This window comes from Sinocyclocheilus grahami, unplaced genomic scaffold, assembly GCF_001515645.1.
Source record: "Sinocyclocheilus grahami isolate Dianchi unplaced genomic scaffold, SAMN03320097.WGS_v1.1 scaffold57.1, whole genome shotgun sequence".
In the NCBI taxonomy this organism is placed as follows: Eukaryota; Metazoa; Chordata; class Actinopteri; order Cypriniformes; family Cyprinidae; genus Sinocyclocheilus; species Sinocyclocheilus grahami.
Window position 1 is genome coordinate 2,254,636 of NW_015505236.1, and position 26,281 is coordinate 2,280,916.

At 35.8% G+C, this 26,281-nt stretch overlaps 1 protein-coding gene across 1 annotated transcript; it reads right to left on the minus strand.

Annotated features, from left to right (window-relative positions):
- Positions 1-1,465: 1,465 nt before the first annotated feature.
- Positions 1,466-16,905, minus strand: LOC107584132 (cytohesin-3-like). Its single transcript, XM_016270604.1, has 14 exons — positions 16,872-16,905; positions 16,623-16,724; positions 9,978-10,060; positions 9,677-9,741; positions 9,521-9,587; positions 9,282-9,400; positions 8,240-8,320; positions 7,348-7,460; positions 5,255-5,403; positions 5,040-5,151; positions 4,549-4,625; positions 3,502-3,573; positions 3,209-3,363; positions 1,466-2,194 (listed from the first exon to the last, which is right to left on the minus strand). Exons 2-14 carry the CDS (start codon positions 16,645-16,647, stop codon positions 2,122-2,124), a joined length of 1,191 nt encoding a protein of 396 aa, XP_016126090.1. The 5' UTR covers positions 16,648-16,724; positions 16,872-16,905; the 3' UTR covers positions 1,466-2,121.
- Between the last annotated feature and the right edge of the window lie 9,376 nt (positions 16,906-26,281).

Here is a 26,281-nt window from a genome sequence, read left to right on the forward strand (position 1 = left end):
TCGTTTAGTGATTTAAAGATGCTGTATGAAGAAATAATGGCCACATGTTCTTCAAGAAGACTCCGAACTCTTATATTGACACAAAATGTTGAACGAAGTATTTTTTAATAATTTATTTGTAATCATTTAGCTGTGATTGAGGGTGCAAGTGTTTTGAATAAAAGAAAGGATAAATAGTAAAGACATTTTCCAGACCCTTGGCTCATATTTACGAACTGTACAAATATTAGTGGAGAATTCGATGGCAATAGATTACAGCATCTACCATTTACCTTGATCCCTGGTGTACACCCACCTCATCTTTCCAAGTACAGTATATCGCACTGTAGCCTGGAGACCTCAAAGTGAGAGGAGCCACAATTATGCGGTGACCTTCAATTTAGTGGAGTAAAATTGAGGGTGGAGGGCTGCAGCTATACCTGTTACAGTGAGATGCAGGACAGGACAATACAGGACAAGCAGCTCAAGAATAATTGGGAGATATAGCTGCTATGTGTCTTTCTCTTAATGAAGTCAAATCTTTGCAGAATCTCAACATAAAAATGTTTTATTAGGTCAGTTGCTGAGGTCATGAGTTCAGGGCCAAAGGCTTCATTGACAGTAATGACAAACCTGTTTCATCTGAGATATCTGAATTACTATTTACTGACACACACAGGGTTCTGAAATACAGTCTTCAGAGCATGCTGCATATTTACCATAGAAATGTTAAGCAGAATACAAGTGACAATATTTTACTTATTATATTAACTATTATAATAATAATATCCAAACACTTTCCATAAAATTGTACAGGTATTCGATTTTAAGCTGGGTTTGGTTGCATATCGCTATGGTTTAGTCTGTCTTAACAGGTAAACTTAGAAAAGGGAGCCTCATTGTTTGTTGAATTTATGTCATAAATCGTATTCTCTATATTTCACTATGATTAGTATTGCTGTCCTATATGGAACTGGACAGTGATGACAGTGGACCGTGGTTAATTTAATTTAAATTATATTGATTAATTAATCTTTCGCAGTGTATCTATGAGTATTTCCTTTACACTTTGCAATAAACTATGAGAAATGAGTTTCATGTTTACAGAGCTATACAGCCTTCACTTAAAATATCTCAGCTGAATAGCTATATACAAAAATTGCATATACATCAATTTTAGATCCATGGAGTTTCCAAAATAGTTCAAATAATAAAAATAATTATGGCTTTTGTGATATTATTTGTGTGTGTGTGTTATTTACAAACATGGTAAAAAACAAAACAATAGGTTCAGTTAACATTGGCATTATTACATAAATACAACAAAATACTTATATTAACTTATATTATGGGTGTAAAGTATAGAGTTAGCATTATTCTTAAAAAGGCATCAAATAATATTAGCATATTTTCCTAATTAATGCTGGACAGTTGCTTTGACACAATCTGTATGGTTAAAAGCACTATATAAATAAAGGTGACTTGACTATTAAGAGAACGTCAGAAATTGATTTTTACATATAATAGGTCTATTAAGGACCATAAGTACGAAACATAATAAATATAATATGAATAATTTTCTCTTCCAATTAATGCAACCAGTCCGGCTGATTTGGATGATAATGATATGACACAAATGAAAATAAAATCATTTAAAACTACTGATGCAATTAAGATGATATTTGATATACCATAGCACTAAAAATGATTCAGCATGTAGACTTTTGACTTGAGAACATTTCCATAACGATACCTGGAAATTTGCAATAGCAGTTCCTGTTGCAAGCAGCAGGAGGCGCTACTTACTCTATATTAGACCGTCACATGAAATTAAGCAGATATTGTAGCACAGTCGAATCATTCATCACTCTTAAAGCAAAGTTCTTTCTGACAAACACACATCCAGCATATAATTGCATTATCACCATCATTGTTTTCTCCATACAGTCCATTTGGAGAGAACCTATACACCTATACAGGCGTATATACAGACCTATACAGACCCCATCATTTTTTAAATCTTGTCCTTCTTTATCCTCAGAGAGCTCATGTCTCTGTCTGTCTCCTCCAGCAACGTTCAGGATCCCATGTGAAGGTTTCCACTTGGAGAGTGATTAAACGTGAACTCGAAAGGTCTACGGCTCACTTTTTAGTGGCCACTCGCCGTTTCCTAGTAGCCAACATGTCGTAGAAAGGATCCCTGCTAATGCTTGCCCTGTAGGATAACAACAATAAAACAGAAACTGTACAATCACAGCATAAAAATATACATCCATATAAAACAATAACAGTATTTTCTGGAAGCAGTCGACCTGATTATAAAACGATACAGGGTTCTTTTATGTAGGGGTTGGGTGGCACAGAGTTTTTGGCAGTCCCACAGGACATGCTGAGGCAGCTTTTGATGTAAAACACCAGGCTAAACTGACCACAGAGCAGTTCCACAATTCCAGCTGAGTCAGAGGACATGTCTTAACTAGACACTTACATTGTAAGTTAACTACTGTACACAAATGGCCTTCAGAGACTACACAAGACCCAGAGTCTTGCAAAACAGCCAGAGTCATGGCCAACAATAAGAGACTAAGTGGTCCTTGGCTTCCCTTTCTCCAGTGATAAATGCTGATTTATCTTCAGGGAAGACCATTTAACCTTCAGAGGATGTGGGTCATTCAGAATTCATTATATAGTCTTGTCAGCCCTACAGTGTGAGGTTTATATAGGCACCACACTACGATATTTGATCTTGTTTTCCAGTAAAAACATACATAAAACAATTACATTTAATCCAAATTGTGATACTAAGATTTTTTCAGAGTTTGAAGGAGAATTATTATTTTAGCATCCACTCTAACAATAATATTTATTCAATTGTATTGTTTTAGATAAAAACCTCACAAAATGTTGTTACAATTGTGCTTAAAAAAACTATAAATACTATAAATAAATTCAAGATACATTATCTGAAAACAAATCTTAATATCCAATGCAATTTAAATTGGATTAGATATTTTTACAAGACAAAAATATTTTTTTGCAGTGCACAGCCAAGGTCTAAAACACTGGAAACACTCACTTAATCTTATCAGCACAATGGCGATGTTCTATGATAAAGAGAAGCCAATGTACCTTTCTGAGCATCTGTGGGTGTGTGTGTGTATGACCTACAACCAGCACACATCCGTTATCTGAGAAGAGAATAATGAGGGCTGACACGGTGAAGCCTTACTTGATGGATTTGATCCACTCTTCTTTCTCCTCTGGCGTGGGTGCGGATATTCTGTAAACCACGTGATTCCCCTCCACCACCTTCCCATCAGCCTCCGTCTTGCATGCCTTAATTACCTGCCCCTTATGACCGGGGTTGTAGAGCTCAAAGCAATTCTGAAAGGTTGAAGCATGAAACGGTCCCTTTTACTTCTTAATTTCTTGATGACTAATTTAGGATGACTAAATATAGGATTCTTCTTAAAGACTGACTACAGATTATAATTTAACTGAGCACTTCAAGTAGAAACATACTGGTTTTCTTGGTTCCTCCACCTCTCTTATACTAAGATTCTCCAGTGGAATGATCCCCCGAGGCTCTTTGTCCTGTGAACATATGAGTAACAGACCATTGATCCACAATGTTTATTTGGTATTAAAGCAATTAGTTTTAGACTTAATCCGCAATATGTTTCCTTTAACGAGATATGGATGGTGGGGACATTAAAAAAGTGAGGGAACTAACTATGTGCACATTAAGCAACTACTGTCTGTCTCTTAATCTAAATCTGGCACACTGCTAGGGAAAAAATGCATTATTTCCTTCCACTTTGCTGATGAGATGACAGCGGGGAGGTTGTAACAGGGAGTGTAAAGACTCATGGCTGTATTCGATCAAAAGGGTGCTTCTACTAAATACTGAGCAAAGGGTCTGAATACTTAGGACCATGTGATATTTCAGTTTTTCTTTTTTAATAAATCTGCAAAAATGTCAACAATTCTGTGTTTTTCTGTCAATATGGGGTGCTGTGTGTACATTAATGAGGGAAAAAAATTAACTTAAATGATTTTAGCAAATGGCTGCAATATAACAAAGAGTGAAAAATTTAAGGGGGTCTGAATACTTTCCGTACCCACTGTATATGCTACTAGTGTACTCATAAACACATTTTTAGCATGTGTACCCATTCAACATGTGCTTACAGATGACACGTCCTGCACTACACATATTTTTGTCCAATCAAAAGCTCTAAAATGAGAATGTTCCTCCCTTAGTACCAGCTGAAACTAACAAATAGCAAATTGTGGTTAAAAGTTCCGCCAAAACTTCAGAAATACATCAACAGAGGAAAGAAAGTACTCGTCAAGTCATTTCACGGAGTGTTTCTTTATTGTAAATGTGAAGCTTCTGAGAAGTGCTTGCGTCTGCTTGCGTTCTTTGCTGTTCGCTTCCCCTTCACTTCCTCTTCTATCTGACCTCCTTTAACCTATATCTTACTATCTGAATCATTAATACATTTTATAGATAAATCTTAAATCTATGTATTGCCCAAACAGGACATATTGGGCAGTTGTACTTACTGTTGTATATTCAAAGTAATACAGACAGTTATCTGTCAAAATGAACCATCTCCTCTTCCAGGTCTTTACTCTTCCCCCTGCAATTCAAATACAGATAATAACAAAAAATAAACTATTGGAAAAGTGCTTTAAAAAGTGGCAGAACTTTTATGCTGTAAATAAATCTCTGCATGACATGGAATTAGTGCAGTTCCAAAATCCATTTGATGGATAAAAAAAAAAAGTTTTAATGGTCTGCCAATAACAGCATTATCTATGTAATCCTGATCAACACCGGAAAAATCTTTTAAAAGCTCTTTAATTACTTTGAATGATGTCACAGTAGCAAATCTGCTGTATGAGCCATAATGTAAAATAGTTGTTGAGTGAGATGCTGGATAATACCACGTTAAATTCAATCTATAATGGGGAAACTCATGGGTTTCAAACCATGAAAGAATGCTAGATAGAGGAGCAGATGGACAGGCATACAGATAGAAAGATATACAAACCTAGTTTTAGCAGCCATCCCTCTCTGTCCGGATTAAAGAATGTGTGAGTTAGATCGTTCCCATCATCTTCAGGAATTTTGAAAGGCTCATTCTTAATGCTTTCATATAAATTCTATGAAGAAAAAAAAAACAATATGCAAATGCATATTCTATCATTACATAACTTAGTGATGAGTGTGCAGCTCTCTCCATCACAGTATGACACAGAGACTCACTCTGAGCAGCTCCTCAGGCAGATCTCCTCCCTCGTTGATGCCCCGATTCATGGATATGAACCTTTCCACCGTGGGCTTGTCTCTGACATTAGGGTTGTGCAAGCTGGTGTTGAGCATGATGACGGAGAACGAGAGAACATAGCATGTGTCTGTGGAGAGCAGAAACTTGGATCAGTCAGTCAGCTCTGTAGGTCCAGACTGGCAAATTAAATGGAGAATGCATATAAAGATAATGAATGAAAAGCATGCAACTCTATGTTTTCTCATTTTCATTTTTTATTAGTTGACTCAGGGCCGTTTCTAGCCATTTTGACGCCCTAGGCAAAATCCAAATTGGCGCCCACCCCAATAAATTTGATTACATTTGGATTTGGATACTACTTTTTGTCTTTGTGTTTTTTTTCGTTTTGTTTAATAGTTTTTTTTTTTTGAAATATTGATTTAAAGTGTACATTTTTTCATTATTATTTCAGTCAAACCTATAAAAAACTTTGTTACCCCAAACTACATAAAAATGCTTGATCAGTCACATAAAAGTAATCAGACTCCAGCTACTTATTCTTTTGTTACTCATTGACACGTGAACTTCCCCTTTAAATGACGTGACACTCTGCTCTCTATATGACGCTGGTTCCGTTAAGTGCTGTTAGTAGTGAATGAATTAATTCAGCATTTCAACATTTCTGTAAGGATATGCTAAATTCAACAAAGCAGTTTAATATAGGATGTATTTATCTTTCTTGTGATTTAGCTAATTTTACTAAGCCAATATTTTTTAATTGGCCGTTAAATCTTTATATGTGAATATTACACACACCACACTGATCCTTTAACAATGCATTGGTGCAAAAAAGCAAAAGGTTTTGGACCAATTTTGCAGCGTGATTTCGCGACTGCCACAAATACTGCCTTAACAAAATACTCATTTTGTGCACTTTTTTACTGTACCAATATTTTTAATTGGTCTTTGAACTTAGCTTTGCAAACTCTGCATGCAACAATCCAGCAGCAATTGACATCGCTCTGATCCAATGGCATATAGGCATTGTCAGATTGACAGTACTCTAGCCCAATGATGTTGGGGGATCCAGTGGGGGTGGCAATATATTTCAGGGTGGCCTTGCCACTCTTTATCACAACCCTGCTAAAATGTAGTGCCAGTACGTGCGCTCTTTGGCGCCCCCCCTCCTGCTGGTGGCGCCCTAGGTGACCGCCTAATTTGGCTATGCCTAGAAACGGTACTGAGTTGACTTCTAAATAATAAATTCTGAAAGCATAGAGTTTGATACAAGATACAGGCCAGTTTTTAATATTTCTTCATCTTTATGTATGACTCCATGCTGAAAGAAAGATATTAATGCTTTGGACATTTGCAGACTCTGTTTATGAATAAATAATCATTCCCATGCGCTTTGTTTTAGCACAGTGTCTTTAGTCCATTTCTGGGGTGCTGCATTTTATACAGTCTCTAGTAACAGTGTGTGCCAACATCTCTGCTATTTATCCCTGCCGTTATAAAGCTCAGCCCTCAGAGGACCAGATTTCCTACAGATACTCAAAGTGTGCTGTAATTCAAGAGACTCGCATGCAAAAATGAAAATTCTGTCATTAATTACTCACCCTCATGTCATCCCAAACCCATAACGCAACTTCCACGTTCAAGGCCCAGAAAGGAAATAAGGACATCGTTAAAATAGTCCATGTGACTCCTGTGTCAACAGCACCATATGCATACATCGTGGTACTCTCGTGAAAGCGCATATTCTCATAGCTTCACAAAATTAAGGTTGAACCACTGATGTCACATGGACTGTTTTAACAATGTCCTTACTACCTTTCTGGGCCTTGAATGTGGTAGTTGCGTTGCTGTCAGAAAGGGTCAGAAAGCTCTCGGATTTCATCAAAAATATCTTAATTTGTGTTCCGAAGATGAACAAAAGTCTCTTTGGGTTTAGGGTGAGTAATGACAGAATTAAAATTTTTTGGGTGAACTAACTCTTTAATGCTGAGTAAGAGCTTTAGGCCAATGAGGGGTTTAGGCCACAAAGAGGGGTTCACGTAGAAGTCAAGTTTACTACTGAAAAAAGTCATACCTGTGGACTGAAAGACACCTGGGTTACACTGGCAATATCGAGCAGCAAAGGCCTCCATCATTCGATCAATTTTCTGTGCTTCACCTGGAAGTCTGAAACTCCACAAAAACTGCCTGCCAGGGAGAAATGGGAATGACACTTAAAATTATAATAGTTATTTGATGGACCTTTTCATGAGGGAATAAATGAGTATGTATGATTTTATTTTAATAGCGTAGGTAACAGAGTGATACAAATACAATGAATGGCTTACATCACTCACATTATGTTATAATTATTGAACATTTTGTCCCGTTAGATTTTTTTTTGTTATACATCAAACAAAACAAACATGATTGAAAATCATTAAAATATTGCTGTCTTTTAAAGACAGTCTTTCAAGTCTTTTAATTCAAACAATGCAATTTGTTGTAGTTTCTCTGAATAGCAACAAAGTAGTTCTCTCAAAGAACTGGCAGGTTTCTTGCTAAGTTTGTTCTTCCGGTAATTAATTTAAGGTTACCTGATCTTTAATGACATTTTACCACTTAGTAAATCATGCAAAATGATCAAATGGAACATTCCCTTATCGGTTTCTCCAACATTTGTATAACCAAGAAAAAACATTTTAAAGCATTTCAAAAACTGGAGGTTCTGAACATTCAGAGAATATTCAGAAATAACATTTTCATAACCTATACTATAGGAACGTTAGCAAAACATTATTTTGTTGTTAGCTGGGCAAAAATGATTGAAATTGTTAGCGATTGTTAAAAATGGAAAGTTTTGCAGTTAAGTTCTAGATATACAAATACTATAGCTTGATGGCATTTCTTATGATTCCATTTCCATATTTAGATCATATAGTGGTGTTTATAGTTATAATGGATGGTGAAGAAAACATCTAGCTCACCTCAATGCTTGCACCAGGTTGAGATCAGCAAACTCATGAAGCTCCACAAATGCATGCAAAACCTTAATGTTGAAGTCATCTCTAAAAATAGTGAGAAAATAAGCAATAATCAGCAATAGCTATTTCCTCATTCGCTCTAAGCTCTATCTCAAGAGATACATGCACTCATTTTAGCAGAGGTCAATCAAAAAACAGTACAGACTTTATAGATTCAGGAGTCAGTCACGGTTAATTTGTTCAGTTTTCTACAACAGGGTTTCAGACCAATTTAAAAAAGCACACAAGAACAATCATGTAAGACCACGTTTGGTGTATGGATATAAAAAACATCATTTGAATACATACAATGGTCTTAAAAAAAACACAGATATGAACATAAAGTGTAATGAAGCGATGTACCACAGCATGCCTGATTACACAAGCTAAGATAGAACCACATCTCCAAACTCTTTTAATCAGACACACAATAATTACAGCTTCCGGCTCTTCCTCGTAAATACAATTAACAGTAATTGCTATGTATAGTCTATAACCACACTTTCTAGTACCAAATGAAAGGGATGACGGTGCAATTGATCTTCAGGCTACAGCATAGCCAAGACAACGGTTATCAACTTGGACAGGATGCCTACGTAGACAAGGCTATTTTTAAATCTAACAACTATTACACTGTAGATCAAGCTTAGTCTCTTTTTTTGTAAACATGCCTCATGGGACAATGCTGAGCAACTAACTTTTTGCAGACCTTTACGACTACAATTACACCTTAATTTGTCTTGATATTGACAGGTGTAGCACTGGGTGGCAATAATAATGTTTTATATCTAATCCTGTGTTAATAGATGTCGGTAAGGGTGAGATAAGGCGTGATATGCTAAATATTGTTTTGGAAATGTGTGGTCATTTTCAGCTGTTACAAATGGGAAGTCACTTCCTGAGAGAGCAGGATCTTTTATGGAAAGGCCTTATCTGACAACGCACATATATTTTGCAAAGATAGCAAAACTGGTCTTGCTATGTGAGCGAGAGCGATGTGACTTACCGTTCCCCTAAATAATCTCCTATGACAGTTTTGTTTAAGCCTTCGCCTTTATAGAGGAACTGTGCGATGTCCTCAGGTGTGTGCTGCAGAAGATCATTCTCTAAAAGAAATTGGATTCCCTGCAAGGATGTTTGAGATGTTAACCACTTCATGATGTATGCTTAGGCTCAACGTAACACATGACCCTGGACATAATTTTATAAATGGTAAGGTGAATAAAGAAATAGACACAATAATACCTTTTTAGGATCCATATTGAATTTCTTTCTTCCGACAGCAATCTGCTTGTTCCTCTGAGTGCTTTTGCTGTAATGTGGTGAAAAGCAATAAAGTTCTCTTTTAAAATAACAAACATGAAAAAGAGACAAAAATCTGTAAAACAAAAAGAAACATACGTCTCTCTGACACACGTTAAATGTTCGATCTCTGTCATGACTTCTGAGATCTCAAACTTTAACCGCTGCAAGAATAACAGAAAAAGTGGTTACTTAAGTTATATCACTGAAGTTAATCAAGTTGATCAATGATCGTTCTTAATATTCTTAAAATGCATGCAGTGTATTATAAAATACATAGTGCAACCAATGACATTCAGCCCCCATCAGGTAGAACTTGTAGCGAAGGGTGACATGATAAATGTCAATCACTTAATATCTTAATGATTTTAAAAGATAACGGCTACATTAAAGCAGATACCTCAATGTCATCTAGCAGCTCTTTTTTCCTCCGTCTAATGTTGGACAGTTCATCTCTCTCTTCAAGTGAGAGATCTTCAGGCACTGTTGAGAAACAAATGTGACATTAAAATGGTTCATCATCTAATAATAATAACCAAGAAGAAAGTGATTCAACAAGACATCTAATCATCCAAATCATTTGTTAAAACGGCTATATTCCTGACCTAAACTCAAATCCCAAAGTGCTGAGTAAGACAAAAAATATAATAATTGCAGAGCACATTTATCTTCATAAATAATGTTATTTAAATAATACAACCTTGGCAACCGAAAACCTAGTATTCAAGAAAGAAGCTTTTCTTTTAAGCTGGAAACTGAGTATGTTATGTCATTCCTTCAGGACACCTACTCTGAATGTCCAAGACAACTTAAATACGAGACTATAAGCTGATCCAACTTTACAACAAAGTTAATTTAAGGTGCCCAATGAAACACAGAAGGTTACATTAAAGAAAACATGTACTGAACATCACAAACTCCTCTGTGGGTGTTATATAACTCATTTGTAGACGTTTTAGATGCTTAATTAAGTCACAAAGGACCATAATCTCCTGAACTGACTTTATCATTTTTCTAAACTTTCACAAGTAGGAGAGTGTTTTGGATGAGGACCTCAGTTGCTTGTGGCTCAGTGCTTGTAAATGTGGACAATATGCGTACATTATGTAATTGCACCTTAGGCCGCACCAGGATTAGACAAGAGACGGGCTAATAAGAGGGGCACGGGGGAATTTCCTGCGGTTGTCTGGTTCTGCCTTATGACAATGGAGAGGAAGTTGAGAATGAGTGCATGAATCAGGGTTCAACCTTAACAATAACATTATAGAGTGATTCATTGCAGTCATTCTGAGCTTTTATATTGAGTGCAGTGGTCTTTTTTCAATCTTTTATTATTATATAAAAGCCATACTAAATCTTAATGAGGAGCCATTTGTTCATTACGCAACAGGGTCTGGGTATGGTCAAATGTAACTAGTATGGAATAAATGGGGTAAAAATAGAATATTCCTTCAAGATATGAACATTCCGTGCCTCTAACTTGCCTGTGGAATTGGCAAAAATCAGTAGAACAGAAGTAAATTCCCTTTTCATGAAATTAAGCCACAATGGCCTGAGGCTCATCATGAAAATGAGTTTGTCTCCATCAAGACATTGCACTGATTGGCAGTTATTAATATTACCAAGTTGCTTTCCATTTTATTCATATAAACCGTAATGCTTAATTTTTGAAAAAAAGGAAAAATAAGGAACACTAAAAACATCCGTGGCTAGTGATGACCACCACCCTGCACCCTGTCTTGTGGGAAAAAAGGAATGTTGACTGCATGCAAAACTGTCAGTTCAAAAGCTTCATTCCATCAGCATGAGTGACACTTTGCTTAGAAACTATTACAGCTGCAGAAGGGTCTTTAAATTCAGTATAGCCTAAATTAGACAAAATACAACTGAAAATCACATATATATTTGTGGGAAAAGATGAGTTGGATATGTTGACATTCTGGGTGCGAATACAGATATTAAAGGGTTTGCAGTAAACACTGCATCCTGGTCTCAAACACCCTCTTTAATCTATACACTGGCCTCAATCCCTCTAACTATATCTTATCCTTATTCTCAATAGCTGCATGGGCTGCCAGCAGCTCTAAATCCACAGGCTTACCCATTGATATTAACCACACACTCAGACCAGGGCCCACAACACAGGAAGTCATGATAACATGATAACAGTGCATAAAGCATCTATACAGGCTTATGTGGGCTACTGTATATGTTGGTCTATTGCACATCTTCAGTGCTGAGTTAATGTATCTGTCAATCATGATAATTTATTACAATGATATAGCTGATGATTAGACCTCCAGTACCAAGCTTCAGAGATGATATAGGCCTGGTAGGCATGTTAGATTGTTTTTCTTATATTGTTTTTGACAATGTTACACATAATACCCTGTTTTTCAGAAAGAAGGATACTTACATTACTGTTAACCAGACAGACAGATGGAATGGGCAGAGAGCTTATCTCTATTCAAAAGAGAAAAAAGTTGCTTTCTGATCAGTGTGTGATTCTCTTTATCTCTTAAAGCCCCCCTGAATGTGTTTATTCAGCAAATAATAGTATTAGCTAAGAAACAGATGGGATATACCACTACACAACATCTGCTTTTATATTCCCAGTTTTGGGGTGTGTTTTGTTCAAATGAAGGTAACAGTCCACTATTGTAAAACCAACAAACCTGAACCTTTTTTGTAAGGATTATTCCAAAAATAAAAAAATAAAATAAAGTACCACCTTTTAATAAAAGTTAAAAAGTTTGGGGTGAGTGAGATTTTTTCAATACTTTTATTCAGCAAGGACACATTAAATTTAATTTAAAAAACATTCTATTCATTAAAAAATCCTGAACAAAAGGTATCAGGGTTTACACAAAATATTCAACATTGATAATAATAACAAATCAGCATATTAGAATAATTTTAAAGGATCATGTGAAGGATCACACTGAAGACTGGAGTTATGGCTGCTGAAAATTCAGTTTTACCATCACAGGAATAAATTACATTTTAAAATATATTAAAATAGGAAAAAGTAATTTTTAAACTGAAATTATATTTCATAATATTACTTTTTACTGTTTCTGATCAAATAAATGCAGACTTTTTGAGTATCAGAAACGTTCAAAAAATCTTACCCACTCCAAATATTTGAACAGTAGTGCATAACATTTAAAAAAATATATAATTATATAAAATATTAAAAAATTGATAAAGATTGCATTTTCAACTATTTTCAAGCTAATCTACATTTATGTTTTATTTTTAAGCATATCTTCAACATACAGGTGACAATGAAAAAAGACTCTCAGGATACTGATATTCCTAACAGAACATAAACACAATACAAAAAGGCACTGTGATTCAACAACCAAAACGATTCAATCATTAAACATACAGTGATTCAAACTATGTAACAATGACCAAATGTATCTTCTATTAAATCTATCATATGTAATACCCACATCCCCTTTAATGTCTCTTTCTTTTTGTAAACCTGCAAATGATAAAGAAGTAATGCCCAAGAATGCACGGCTGCTGAATACTGCATTCCTGACATGAAAGAGATGGGGCTCTGGGACGGTCCTGACTCAGTGGGTGGAAAACTGGACAAGGGTCCTTTGTACTAGTGACTGTTTGTTTTTAAATCTCCTGCTGGGACAAAATGTTTTGACAACCCCATCAAAAACCTATTTAGGTTTTTAACTTTCCCTTTCAGATTTTTAAAACAAATATTTGCATTCAACAATGGTAATTCACCCTCCACTCATTCAACACAGTTCAACTGGTGCTAGCTCATAAAATATCTTGGATGACCCTCCAGACTTTCTTTAAATCAATTCCATATGTGACACTTAGACTACAACAAACACACTAATAGCTCTCTCTCATTCTTCAGTCTCATCCACTCACAATAATAAGGATGTATTCACATGATAAACGTTTGACACCATCTGTAATATTCACAGATTAAACCTCATATCAAAATCGTAATCGGCAGCAAACACAAACATCAAACATCAGCATTCAGAACGAATAAGTGAAATTAAAACATTACAATGTTTTTGATATAATAACATGGCTGACATTGTCTTGACCTTAAGCAGATTTGCCAGGCACGGTGTCCTTCAGATCTCTACTGGTGCAGTCACACCATTGATGAGGTTTTGACCACTGCCTGTGTCATGCCTGGTGCCAGACGGCTCCTCAGGGGAGCCTGGACCAGACACCGGTGGCATCAGACGCAGACAATGTTAATGAGTGCCAGGCCTCACTATCTCTCCTTTAAACAGTCTGACAAAGTCTGCCTCTTTGTTGGACCTTAGCTACGGACAAAGCAATGTTTTAAAAATGTGAAAAGGCCATAAAATTGTTGTTCTGATAGAGACTGTTAATAGGGCTTTCCTTGATGTCCTATCAGTCTTTCTTTGCACTCAACCATCTGCCACAGAAACGGAGGGAAAATGGTTTTCCATTTGGTTTTTCCCACGGTAAGATAAGACAAATAGCCATTGAGTCCAAGGCTTTGAAGTTCTCAGGATCATGATACAAGAGGAACTGGAAAGACCTAGTGAGCTAATGGTACCTCTATAACTCTGTGCTTTCTTGTTCTTGTAGACATTTACGATTGGTCTTTGTCAGATAAAGTGATTACGGCTGTAAATCAACATAGTAATGAAACAGGCTCAAAAGTGCTTGAGATGTCTGGCTTTTAAGTCTGGTTTGTTTCTGTTTTTTTTTTTTTATACTGATATACCAGAACAACTCTCAGAGCATGACAGGCACAAACTAAATCACTACCATCTCCACTGTCTAGTCAGATCCCATATATAGTAACTGTAAGCAGAATCACAGCAGAAAAATCATCACAAAAGAGTCATCTTAAAGCCCACTGGTGCTTATCCATCAAATTTAGTTATCTTTCCAAAATAGTCAACACAATAACCCATGGACCAGAGGGCTATGATCAGTACTGTTAAGGTACACGCCAAATTTTATATCTAAATACAGAACAAAAGAAATCAAAGAAATGTTCCAGTCCCTTAAAAATTACCATGGAAACCACACACTGGTACTACAGTTATTTGTTACTATTCTAAAATGAAAATAACCAACAACCATGTTCCTGGAGCTGACCCAACACTGCGCTGCTTGCATGTCTCATTTATCAAACACACCTGATTCAGGTAATCAGCTCATTATTAGAGACTCCAAAACCTGAAATAGATGTGGCAGACAAAGGGGACATGCAAAATGTGCAGTGCTGGGGGGCTCCACACTCCAGGAACGTGAACTATGAATGTCGCACAGGATGAATTCCAGCGTCTTGCCAGAAGATGGCATGTGCAGCACACTCATTAAGTGAGTTTTATATTAGTGGAGTAAATAGTACATGAGGGCATAGTAGGCGATTTTGATACAGGTTAAATGTTTATAAATGGAGCGTACTTAAGTGCAAAATGTAAAACCTGAAGTGTACTTGAAGCTGAGTGATTGAACCTTTGAATCGGCAGAAGAAATCTCTCGCTCTGCTCCACTCATTTAGGTACTCTACTCCATACCAGATCAGTCTGCAAGTTTCTTCCTGACAATGATCATTGCGGTAGCTTCTTTTGATTTTTATTTATTTATTTATTTGATTTTTTTTTTTTTAGATATATACTGTATATATAAAAAATTCTGAAACATCAGTTATTTAAAAAAATATATTACTCTCCCAATTGATGTCCCAATTGAATGTCAGCACTACAGTAGAGAGCTGTATGGCACCCAATTGATACTGGTCAATTCTAAAAGTAGTATTTTCTTATTAATAAACTGGTAGGCTAATTTATACGGTGCTCTATAAATAATACGAGCACTTGACTAGTAATTAAATGCCTCATGATCCCTATTGGCACCCAACCTCGCCCCTGGATCTTGTGTTCTGTAGTGAGAACCATCTCCTTTGAATCGGCAGAAGAAATCTCTCGCTCTGCTCCACTCATTTAGGTACTCTACTCCATACCAGATCAGTCTGCAAGTTTCTTCCTGACAATGATCATTGCGGTAGCTTCTTTTGATTTTTATTTATTTATTTATTTGATTATTTTTTTTTTAGATATATACTGTATATATAAAAAATTCTGAAACATCAGTTATTTAAAAAAATATATTACTCTCCCAATTGATGTCCCAATTGAATGTCAGCACTACAGTAGAGCTGTATGGCACCCAATTGATACTGGTCAATTCTAAAAGTAGTATTTTCTTATTAATAAACTGGTAGGCTAATTTATACGGTGCTCTATAAATAATACGAGCACTTGACTAGTAATTAAATGCCTCATGATCCCTATTGGCATCACAACTGTACTCATAAACATCTCGCGAGCTACTTCAAAGGATCTCACATCAAACAAACTGACGACCTACATATGAACAGCCATATGAACGGCTCCGGCAATAAGACTGAAGCGATGTTCAAATTCTCCTTAAAACACAGTGACAACACATTCACAGCAAGAACATTTCAAGAAGTCATTTCACGTAAAAAAAATAATAAAACACCTTTTATAAAAAGCAAAATGTTGAAGTGCAAATAAAGTCATTACTCTCATCCAATCACTGATAACAGTATTAAAAGTAGGAAAATGTTATATTAAAGTCAAATTCTCCTTAAAACACAGTGACAACACATTCACAGCAAGAACATTTCAAGAAGTCATTTCACGTAAAAAAATAAATAAAACACCTTTTATAAAAAGCAAAATGTTGAAGTGCAAATAAAGTCATTACTCTCATCCAATCACTGATAACAGTATTAAAAGTAGGAAAATGTTATATTAAAGTTTTTTTTTGTCTTTTTGTCTCCCCGTTCAGTGCTGATGATTTATGAAATATCCTTCACAGTGACGAAACCGAGAGAGCTGTCTGTCTAGTGTTGGGCATCAAAGCGCGTTCCGAATCAACCGCACGCGCCTGTTACACTCAAAAATGCCGTCTAGGTAGGTTTTGAGACAAACCAGAGACTGACAGCTGTTTGTGCTTGCGAATAAAACAGAAACCTTACCTCGGTTATCTTCATCCATGTTCATTCTGCGAAGGGACTTGATGTACTTGATGTAAATAACGTCCTAGTCTTAGATTACTACCCTAATAATATAACACCGGTCTGTGAAACACAAAATTAAATCATATTAGGATACACACTGAGCTCATCGTAACCCAGTTCAGGGGCTGCTCTAAATGTCATTCGCATAATCCATAAATTGCTGCATAGATGAACATAAATCCTGGTGAAATAAATTAATATGCAGACCGCTCTCCGCCATTCGCCTTCATCCATAGAACGACTAGTGAGAAGAAACAGCTTCATTTAGCCAACGAATAGAGGCTCCGCCCATCACCATAATCTATGAATATATGGCTGATTCTAAGTGATTGCATCCTGGTCTTTACCTAATCTAAATAAGTCAAAGACCATAAGAATAAAATGAAAATATTAAAATAAAAATCCGACAGAATGCATTGTAATTTCCTATTTCTAATGTAGGCTATTGGTGTTAGGTGCTCGAAAAAAGATTAAAGCATGTGTTGATTACTTTGTAATGATATAATATGAATAATGTCATTTAATTTGATTAATATTACACGATTATAAAAAATTATCATTCATAAAGCATGTATAATTATTTCTTCATTGATGTATATATTTCTTATAATAAGTTCTACTGAATATAAGAGACCTGGAAACAGGCCTAATGAGGTAATATGCAATACCCTGAACTTCATATGCAAGAATGATGTCAGCATTAGGGTGGAGAATCTCAGGTTCCTACAGAGACTGTACAGTGTACAGGAACTTGCCTGTTTTTCCGGACACCACATGTCAGCCAGTATTAGTCAGACTATTTTCCAGGTAAGCTAAGGTCATTATCCCTCCAAAATGTCTAACCTTTTGTGTCATGAATTCCATCTTGAGTGCAATGTGTTTTGCGGCTTTCCAAAGAATCATGCAAAATCCATTCAACAGCTCATGAAAGTCATTGTCCCTTTGAAACAAAAACATCCACTGATGTTTCACTTCATTTGCATGGATTGAAATGCCCCATTATTACTTCACAGCGAACAGGTTTTGTATTTTGCTGATGGCATCATTCAGTCAAATAAACTTAGACTCCCTCAGTCCTATGAAACTGAGAGAGTTTTGTCTCTGTGTCTCTAAAACTGACATCTAAAATATTTAAGTGATCCCATCTGAGGATGTTATGTAAGGTATAACTGGATATGAGGAAATCAAAAGAGCAGAATGTAATGTTATGTGACCGCAGCACAAAGCCAGGCCCTGTGTGTGAGGGAAAGACTATGAAGTAGGTGCAGGGAAAACAGGGGCTTCAGGGTGGGAATGACATCCTGTGTGGGAAACAGATATCCGCTGAAGCTCAGGAAGAGAATGTTGTTTGCATTTTTCCTTTTTTCGAGGGCAAAAAAAAACTCTCCCATGAACTTCACTTGTAACACCCAGCTCACTCTTAGACCAAACAAAGATGCATTTGATTCAATAATACAGCTCTGATGCTGAATTGACTAATTAATGTCAATCTCTTGTCAAAACAGCTGACAACAGGTTGTTTGTAGAGAACCTGTTTAGCAAGTCTACAATAGAGTGGAAACCTGGGATCTGTAGATTAGTATGAAACAGAGTTTACTTAAGCAATACATTTTTGCATAATAGTAATGACCATCCATCCATTTATTCATATGTATATTACAGAGAGAGAGAGAGAGAGAGAGAGAGAGATACATTTCATAAATGTTTAGCATTATATGAAAGCTATTGAATGCTATTGAATGAATACTACATTTTTTCTAATATTGTCCCACTTTTTTTTTTTTTTAAACAATTTGTTTATTGAGAATTAACTAATTTTGCCAGTATGGTATACAGAAAAAAATGGGTTAAATCTCTTTACAAATTAATAATACTAAAAGAAAAACAACAATTAACATAAAGAAAGGGAAGAAAGAAACAAAGCACAGGTCAGTTCAAAACACCACACAATAAGAAAACTTGGGGATACTAGCCATGCATACCTCGGATACAAATAAAACAAAAAGGGGTAATTTAGTAAAAACAGTAAATGAATAAATGACAGACAGCTTAATAATAAATTGTGGCTGAAGGTGATAAAAGAATCAAGTATTTATCAAAGTAATTTGATTCTTTGATCTTTCTCCCTCCTTCATTATATTACAAAAATCTGAACATGAAATAAAGGATATAAAGGGTTTCCAAATATTTTCAAATAAAGACACTTTACCTTTCAGAATATATGTAATCCTTTCCATTGACAAACATGTTGTTGATCCACTGTATAATGGGCGGTTTTTCTACTTTCTTCCCATGCTATTAGACACTTTGCTTGTATTATACATATTTCAAAAAGTTTCCGAGTGCTGCTATACATTATTCTCAGGAAAAATTCCCAAAATAAACATTTCTGGTTTCATTGGAAAATTTACAGATACAATCCCACGTACAGTGCAAAATTGTCCCACTTTTGAACTTTTACAGACTGGCAGGTTTAAGAGCAAGACAATGTCACTGCATATCCTCTGGAAGCAACTTGCACATGTTTGCTGGTAGAAGCTGATAGCATAGACAATGGACATAACCTTCATAGATGTTTACATAAAGACCCCACATACAAATTACTGAGATGCTGTCTCATGGCTTTTCATGATAGCATTGGTATAAGCTTGATTTTGCATTCTGCTGTTTATTACCAGCTTGCGTGCTATAGTACCTATGGTAGTATCAAGTATCTTCAAATATTCTGTAATGGTACATAAATACAGTCTCTTTCAGTAGTATATACCATGCACTAAAGTATTACTATTTTAAATCATAACTGCTTTAATACTTTTAGGTTGCTTGTTTGTGTAAACAGTATTTACACCTGTATTTTGAGATGTACCATGTATTTTGTTTGGATTCGTTTACATTGACCAAAGTCTGCTGTCGTGACAGTTTTCAACCACATTGGGTTTGTAGTGTACATGCTTTTGCATTCAATTTCTGTATGTTTAAACAATGCTGAAAGTCCATATGCTCAACTCACAAGAGTTTGATATCAACATGGATGATATCAGCAGTGACACAGATCATCTAAAGTTACACTAAACAACATTTTTTACAAGCATGTTTTATTTTCTGTGGTGTTTTCAAAAAAGTAGCTCAGTTTGTTTGTAAAAACGTGTAATTTAATTCTGTGCTCCCTCAGCAAAAAAGCATTTTTTTGTAACTGTAGCACTCAGCTTTATAGTATTCCACAATGTTAGAGTAAGGAAGAGCTTAAAACTAAAGTGGTGGATAAGCAGCAGTCGATGAAAGACTATTAAGAGACTTCTTCATCATCTTTATCTCAATGATGAAATGGTTTTTAGTATTAGAACATGTAGCAATAGTAATTTCCAAAGTTTTCATAGCCGAACAAAACAAATGAAAAACAAACAAGGGACAGTCTGGTAAACTTCATTCAAAAGCAAAAAGCATTACGTTTAGAATCAGTTGTCAGATACCTGGACACACTGCACAACAGATACCTGGATACCTGAACACACTGGACAACATTATCTTTTATAGTTTCTAAGTTATAACAGCTTTCAGGCTATTCTACTACTCTCCTGTAGTAATGTAGCCTGTCAGATACCAAAAGATGTAAAAAATGCCCACATGTGGCTGTGGGAAGAAAAGCAACCGTCAAGCAAATGATCACTTTCAATGAGCTACAAACAGAGAGAGAATAAGGAAAATATATATTTAGAGTTCTATTATAATATATATTTATTAATTATAATTAATCTGGTGTTGGCGACCGTTGTAGCAGAGCTTCCTAGAGGTTCATGACAGCCGACTGGGTTCCAGAGCACCCTGGTTGCCCATGTCGTGCTGCCTCATTTCCAAAGGCCTTGTCTCATTTTCTTCAGTCCCAGAGCTTCTTTTTTTGGCAGCTCCACTCAACCCAGAAGTTCCTACCAATTCTGCTCCAGTGGCTCCTGTCAAGGCAATTTCTTGTCACCATTGCACCAGAGGTTTTTTGGCTGCCGAAATGTTTCTCTCATAGCCACAGAACCAGCTTCCATTCATGAGTTCCTTGTCATGGGAGCTTTCCTTCTTGTCTTGGCAGTTTGTGTTGTGGACAACAAGGAAGACGAGCACTTTGCTATGGATGTCTCAGTGCACACTATGAACAAAACATAAAGCAAGTTTATGTGTTGAAAAATATATTATTCTTTGTCTTCAAAGCAATTTAAGGATAGAGGTCATACAGTCTTAACATCTGAATCCATGTTGCTATTAAAACAAAAATGTTAACAATTATTAAATAATATTTTTAAAGCATTAGGCTATTTAAAGTGAATTGAAGTCCATTCATGTTTCAATAAAAAAATGAGCACTGACCACGCACATTAAAACGGCACTAAGTTACTTTTTCTATATTAAGAAGATTGATCCCTTAAAAGAATTTACTTGACAAATCAGTTTTTGATGACAAATAAGGGGTCTGGGCCTTAGAAGTATCATGACAACATTGACATGTCTCTCACTCCATCTACTGGTGAGTCTACATAAATGCATCCGGTTCATTTTAATGTAGAGAGTGTTTAGTATCAGGGCAGTGCTGGTTTTGAGTATTCTTCAAGCAAAAGCTTTTGGTCGGGGTGGGCAAGTCTGGCCCTTGAGATCCACTTTCCTAAAGAGTTTAGTTTCAACTCTAACCATAACAAGCTAATGAAGGTCTGCGAGATTACTAGGCTGTGTCCAAAATTGCCCCCTATACCCTTATGGGCACAATTTGAGGGGACACCCATGGTGAACATTACTGAATGCACTCATTCAATCTCACTATTTGAGCAATTTTGCTGAGCAATGTTGTTGTCAATGGGCAACCAGGTGAGACACAGGGTTTATGACCAAACTAAAGTATCCAGATAGAAATTTGTTGCCCATTCTCAATTGGAAATTGCCCATGCTATGCAACACTGCAGCTTACAATCCTCAATTCAAACCTCAAAAGTCAGCGAATACTACAGGTAAAAAAAAAAGAGTACAGTTAAAAAAACTAAGTAAAAAAAAAAAAAAACGTTACAAATACGTAAAATCTTACCTTTGATCAAAATAAAACATTTTGTCTAAATTATATTCCAGTGCACTTTATTTCTAAAGTACTGTGGATTAGCATCATGTTAGTAAATCTACAGAAATACATACAATAGTACAAACTTATTTACAAAAAAATGAAGTAACACCTTGCCTACACAAGTTGTACTGTAAGTGCCTCTTCAAAAGCACATAACCCATTACAGTCAGTCATAGGCAGTAAAAATTTCTGACTTACTCTGAATCTAATTTAGACAACAGGACAAATGAATCTGGAACCTTTGACACCTTCTTGTAGACTGCTGCAAGTTGTCATGTGCAACAACGGACACATGCAGTGTAGACATGGTGTAAGAGTTTCCATAACGAGCAGTCACTCTCTCTAATTCAGATGATGACTGTGCTGCCTTCTCTCCAAAAAGATATAACATTTTGTCACCACTGACAAAGTGAATTTAGTGAATATTGATGTGAACGGATTTTAGAAATCACACATGGACTGTCTGATGTTACATTAGTGCTCTTAAGTACTTGCAATGATGTTGAAAATGTCAATAAACGATAAACAATAAACTCTTTCTAATGGCCTCATATTTGCTGCAATTAGTAAGGAAGGGAAGCTCATCCTCCACATCTTTAATCAGTTTTCATTATATAAAAACCTTCTTCATTGTCAAAGGAAAAAAATACTAACCTGTTTCCAAAGTACACATATTACACTTTATAAAGATTGGCTGTTAGGAATTGCTTACAAGATGAATATTGTTTCCAATATACTTGCAACACATAAATCCCAATTGGCAGTCATCAATAAATATATCCAAACAAAGCCTCTCAGCAAATACTGTATAATCGCTAACAATTTAGCATCCTTGTTAACGCATGATATGCGACTCCAGTTTTCAATACTTATTGGGTCTTTCCCTGACTTTGGAATTGATTTTCATAAACTTCTCATGTTCCCCAGTTTATTTTTTAAAAATTGTGGTGGGTTTACATTTTTGCTATTGCATGACCTCAAATGCAGTAGACATGCTCTTATGTTATCATTAAGGGAGCACAAAGACTGCCAAATCTTGTCATGAACCTCAGGGAAAAATGGAGCAGGTATCTATGGGATGGCAGTGTGGCTTCCTGGCTGCAGGAACCACATATCTATTCCATTCCTCGCTCGATTCCTCCTACAATTTACCATACTTTTCAACACACAGTGGAACGCAACAGTTGCAAAAACACTGTATGATTGGTAAAAGCTTAATTACATGTGCAATAGAATATGTAATTATTTCCCATTTCTCAATGTCCATGATGGTCATCCCTGGCCAGTAATGCCTGGCACACAATGCGTTCAAGGTTTTAAATATCCCACAGTTGGAGTGCTGTGGAATTCCTCAAACAGCAGTGTGTACTCCTACTTGATCTTCACCAAAACATCTGCCATCTGCAACCATAAATTAACCTGCTTAATTTATATTGGATATTTACCAAATTCAAAGTACTTCTGGCACAAAATGCTGACTTTGTCACTAACCTTTGACTCTGACATATTACCTCAAATTCTGCCATTCTGTCTTGTTGTACTGTACAGGGTACATACTGTACACATTTTAGTGAAGAGATTTAAAACTTCTCCATATATTTCTTCCATGATTGCAATTCTGTCAGAGCGACAAAGGATTCAGGAGCAGACTGATGGCAAAGCAGGACTTTCTTTTTAAACACGTCAAAAATTCAAATCAATCTTAGAAGACAGAAAACAAAAACAAGGTAGCTCACTTGGAAACAAAGGAAAGGGCCAGTACAGCAGGCACCAAGGAGAAATGGCACAGAGAGATGGCAGATATAGTGGGCTAATCCAAGAGGGTAAACCAAAGAGCAGAGGAGTCGTCAGCGTCAGAAGAGCGAATGGACCAGGCAATCAAACTGAGACCTGAATCAAAAAGATGTAATCCAGAGAACATGCAGAAATCAAGACCAAGAGGAGCAAACACACCGGACTAACTCGGATTAGAGCAGAGATAATGTAGAAGAAAAGAGTAAGAGAAATACAACTTCAATAGACAGAAAATGCTACCTGTTCCCTGGGAATCCGGCCAGCAAAGTGGACTCTGAAAAACAAAAACAAACACACTTGGGGAGACAACCACACAGACACCTAGAGACCTGAAACTGCTGAATATACTGTATGAGTTAGGATTCACCACTTATGATGTGTCAAAGCATTATCAGATATTATTCCATTCATTTTGCTTTTATTTTAATGTTGTACAATATCAACAACCATAAATATTGTAGTTAATTAACAGTGACTAACAAATCACTGTTTTCTTTCTTTCTTTTAATTTATGTTTTTAACAAATAAACAGCCAACAAATTTAGGCACACAAGCAGTTTTTTTAATCCAGTTGTCTTGGACTTTATACTATGGAAGCCCATTTCCGCCACTGAATAAAAAAGAAAAAGGTGATTGTGACTTTTTATCACACAATTCTGACTTTTTTTCTCGCAATTGCGAGTATACATCTCGCAATTCTGACTTTTTTCTCAGAAGTGCGAGTTTATATTTCACAATTCTGACTTTATAACTTGCAATTGCGAGTTTATATCATGCAGTTCTGAGGGGGAAAAAATCTGAATTGACAGTTTATATCTCACAAATCTGACTTAATTTCTCACAATTGCGAGTTTATGTCTCAATTCTGAGAAAAAAAGTCAGAATTGCGGGATGTAAAGTCGAAATTGTGAAAAGGGGGCAGAATTGTGAGATAAAAAGTCACAATTACCTTTTTTATTTTTTATTCAGTGGCGGAAATGGGCTTCCATATTATACTGACACCTACTGGCATGGCAGTTTTGATGGCTCATCTGAACTCATAACAGTGCTCATGAACCAAGTAGCCTACATTAAAACAGCTTTAAAAAATAAAATAAAATAAAATAAATTTACACATACTGATAAAAAACGTGTAGCCTGAATGCACTGTAAGTCGCTTTGGATAAAAGCGTCTGCTAAATGCATAAATTATTATTATTATTAATTTAATTTAATTATTAAATAAAAATGTCTTAATTCCATGTGTGCACATCATTTTAAACACATTTAAAAAATAATGTTAATTTATTTGTGTGCAAAACTTTTACAGTTAGCCCAGAAGTTACTTACTATACAAAAGTTAATAAATAAATAAAAAAATTAATGCAACACATCACTCATTTTGAGTTATGAAGACTTCTAATGATTTCATAAAATCTACTACCATACATTGTGTTAGAAGAACTTAATTTGTGGCATAAACACAAATAAGTTGATTATTCAAACAATTAAGTTGCTCCAACTAATGGCATTGTGGCCCTGGAAATTAATCTTATATTTATTCAGTTAAAATCAACAGCTAGCATAGCACATGCTAAATGTAACTTATTTAACTTATAATTTAACGAGCAAGTAAGATATTACTTGTCACTGACCATATCACAGTCAGTATTCATAAAGGCAATATGTTTGCCTTCATGTAGTCTACTCTTTTTGATTAGCTTTAGATTACTATAGCCTACTAATAGTAGTATCTACAAGTGTGATCTTTTGGTAAATTAGTCTCTTTTGCATTTATGCAGTATACTGCTGCCAAACTTAAGAAGATGCAAACATATTTCTAATTCATGGGCTGGGATTCTGCTAATTGTGAATGACCTAACAACATGAGTTATCAGGCTTCCACCTGTTGATCAAATTATTGTAAGAAAAAATCATCAAACAAATGTTTTCGCTTTAATTTGTATGAAACAATAAATTAAACAATGATTGCAAGCCAACATTCAGTCATAAACATCTATAACAGCGTATAGCAATAAATCCAGTAACTTCCAACCCTTTTACTCAATTTGTAATAGTGTTTTGTGTATATTTTACTTTGTTTATTCAAAACAAAACTGCACAAAACAAGGCTTTAGGGGCCAATTCTATGGGATGATATTAGACTCAAAATGATTAATAGATGCACGCACAATTATCCATGCACTGCATGCATTTTATACATGTATCTTACTAACCACAAACAAATGCCTTTCAGTTTGAGTCTGTGGAATTCGGGATTAAATGATTGTGCAGCGATTTGAACAAATACAGACATGTTTGTGTATAAAAATGTTCTGTTCTGCATTAATATATCATAAATTGCTCATGCAAAAATGAATCCGTGCATACGTGGATCAGGTGACACGCGTGCATTCATTCACGTCTCTTCTGAGTCGATTCTATTTGATTCATTTGAATTTTGAGACTTTCATTCCGCCCTTTTAGCCTTGCGCAATCCACACACACACAGCTCGCGATCCACGAGCAGCTGAGACACAGAACATCAGCGACCACTAGATGGCACTAGCCCCAGTCACATGCGCGCGTTCCATTGAGTACGGTTTCATGAATGTTACATTGTGTTTTCTTTGTTTCTTTTTGGTTTGGCTATTCTCCTCTACCGTAGAAATATAATAAAGATGTTTTGTTGAACTTCTTCTAACTTAACTTGTCTTAAGACACAGAATAGCTTATATTAATTTTGCCAAAC

What these genes read in the sequence shown, in the direction of transcription:
- LOC107584132 (XM_016270604.1), bottom strand. Translation starts at nt 16,647, where the DNA reads ATGAACATGGATGAAGATAACCGAG. An exon ending in TCAATATGGATCCTAAAAAG is followed by an intron (nt 9,401 to 9,520) that starts GTATTATTGTGT and finishes ACATCCTTGCAG; the next exon opens with GGAATCCAATTTCTTTTAGA. An exon ending in GAGTGGATCAAATCCATCAA is followed by an intron (nt 2,195 to 3,208) that starts GTAAGGCTTCAC and finishes GTTATCCTACAG; the next exon opens with GGCAAGCATTAGCAGGGATC.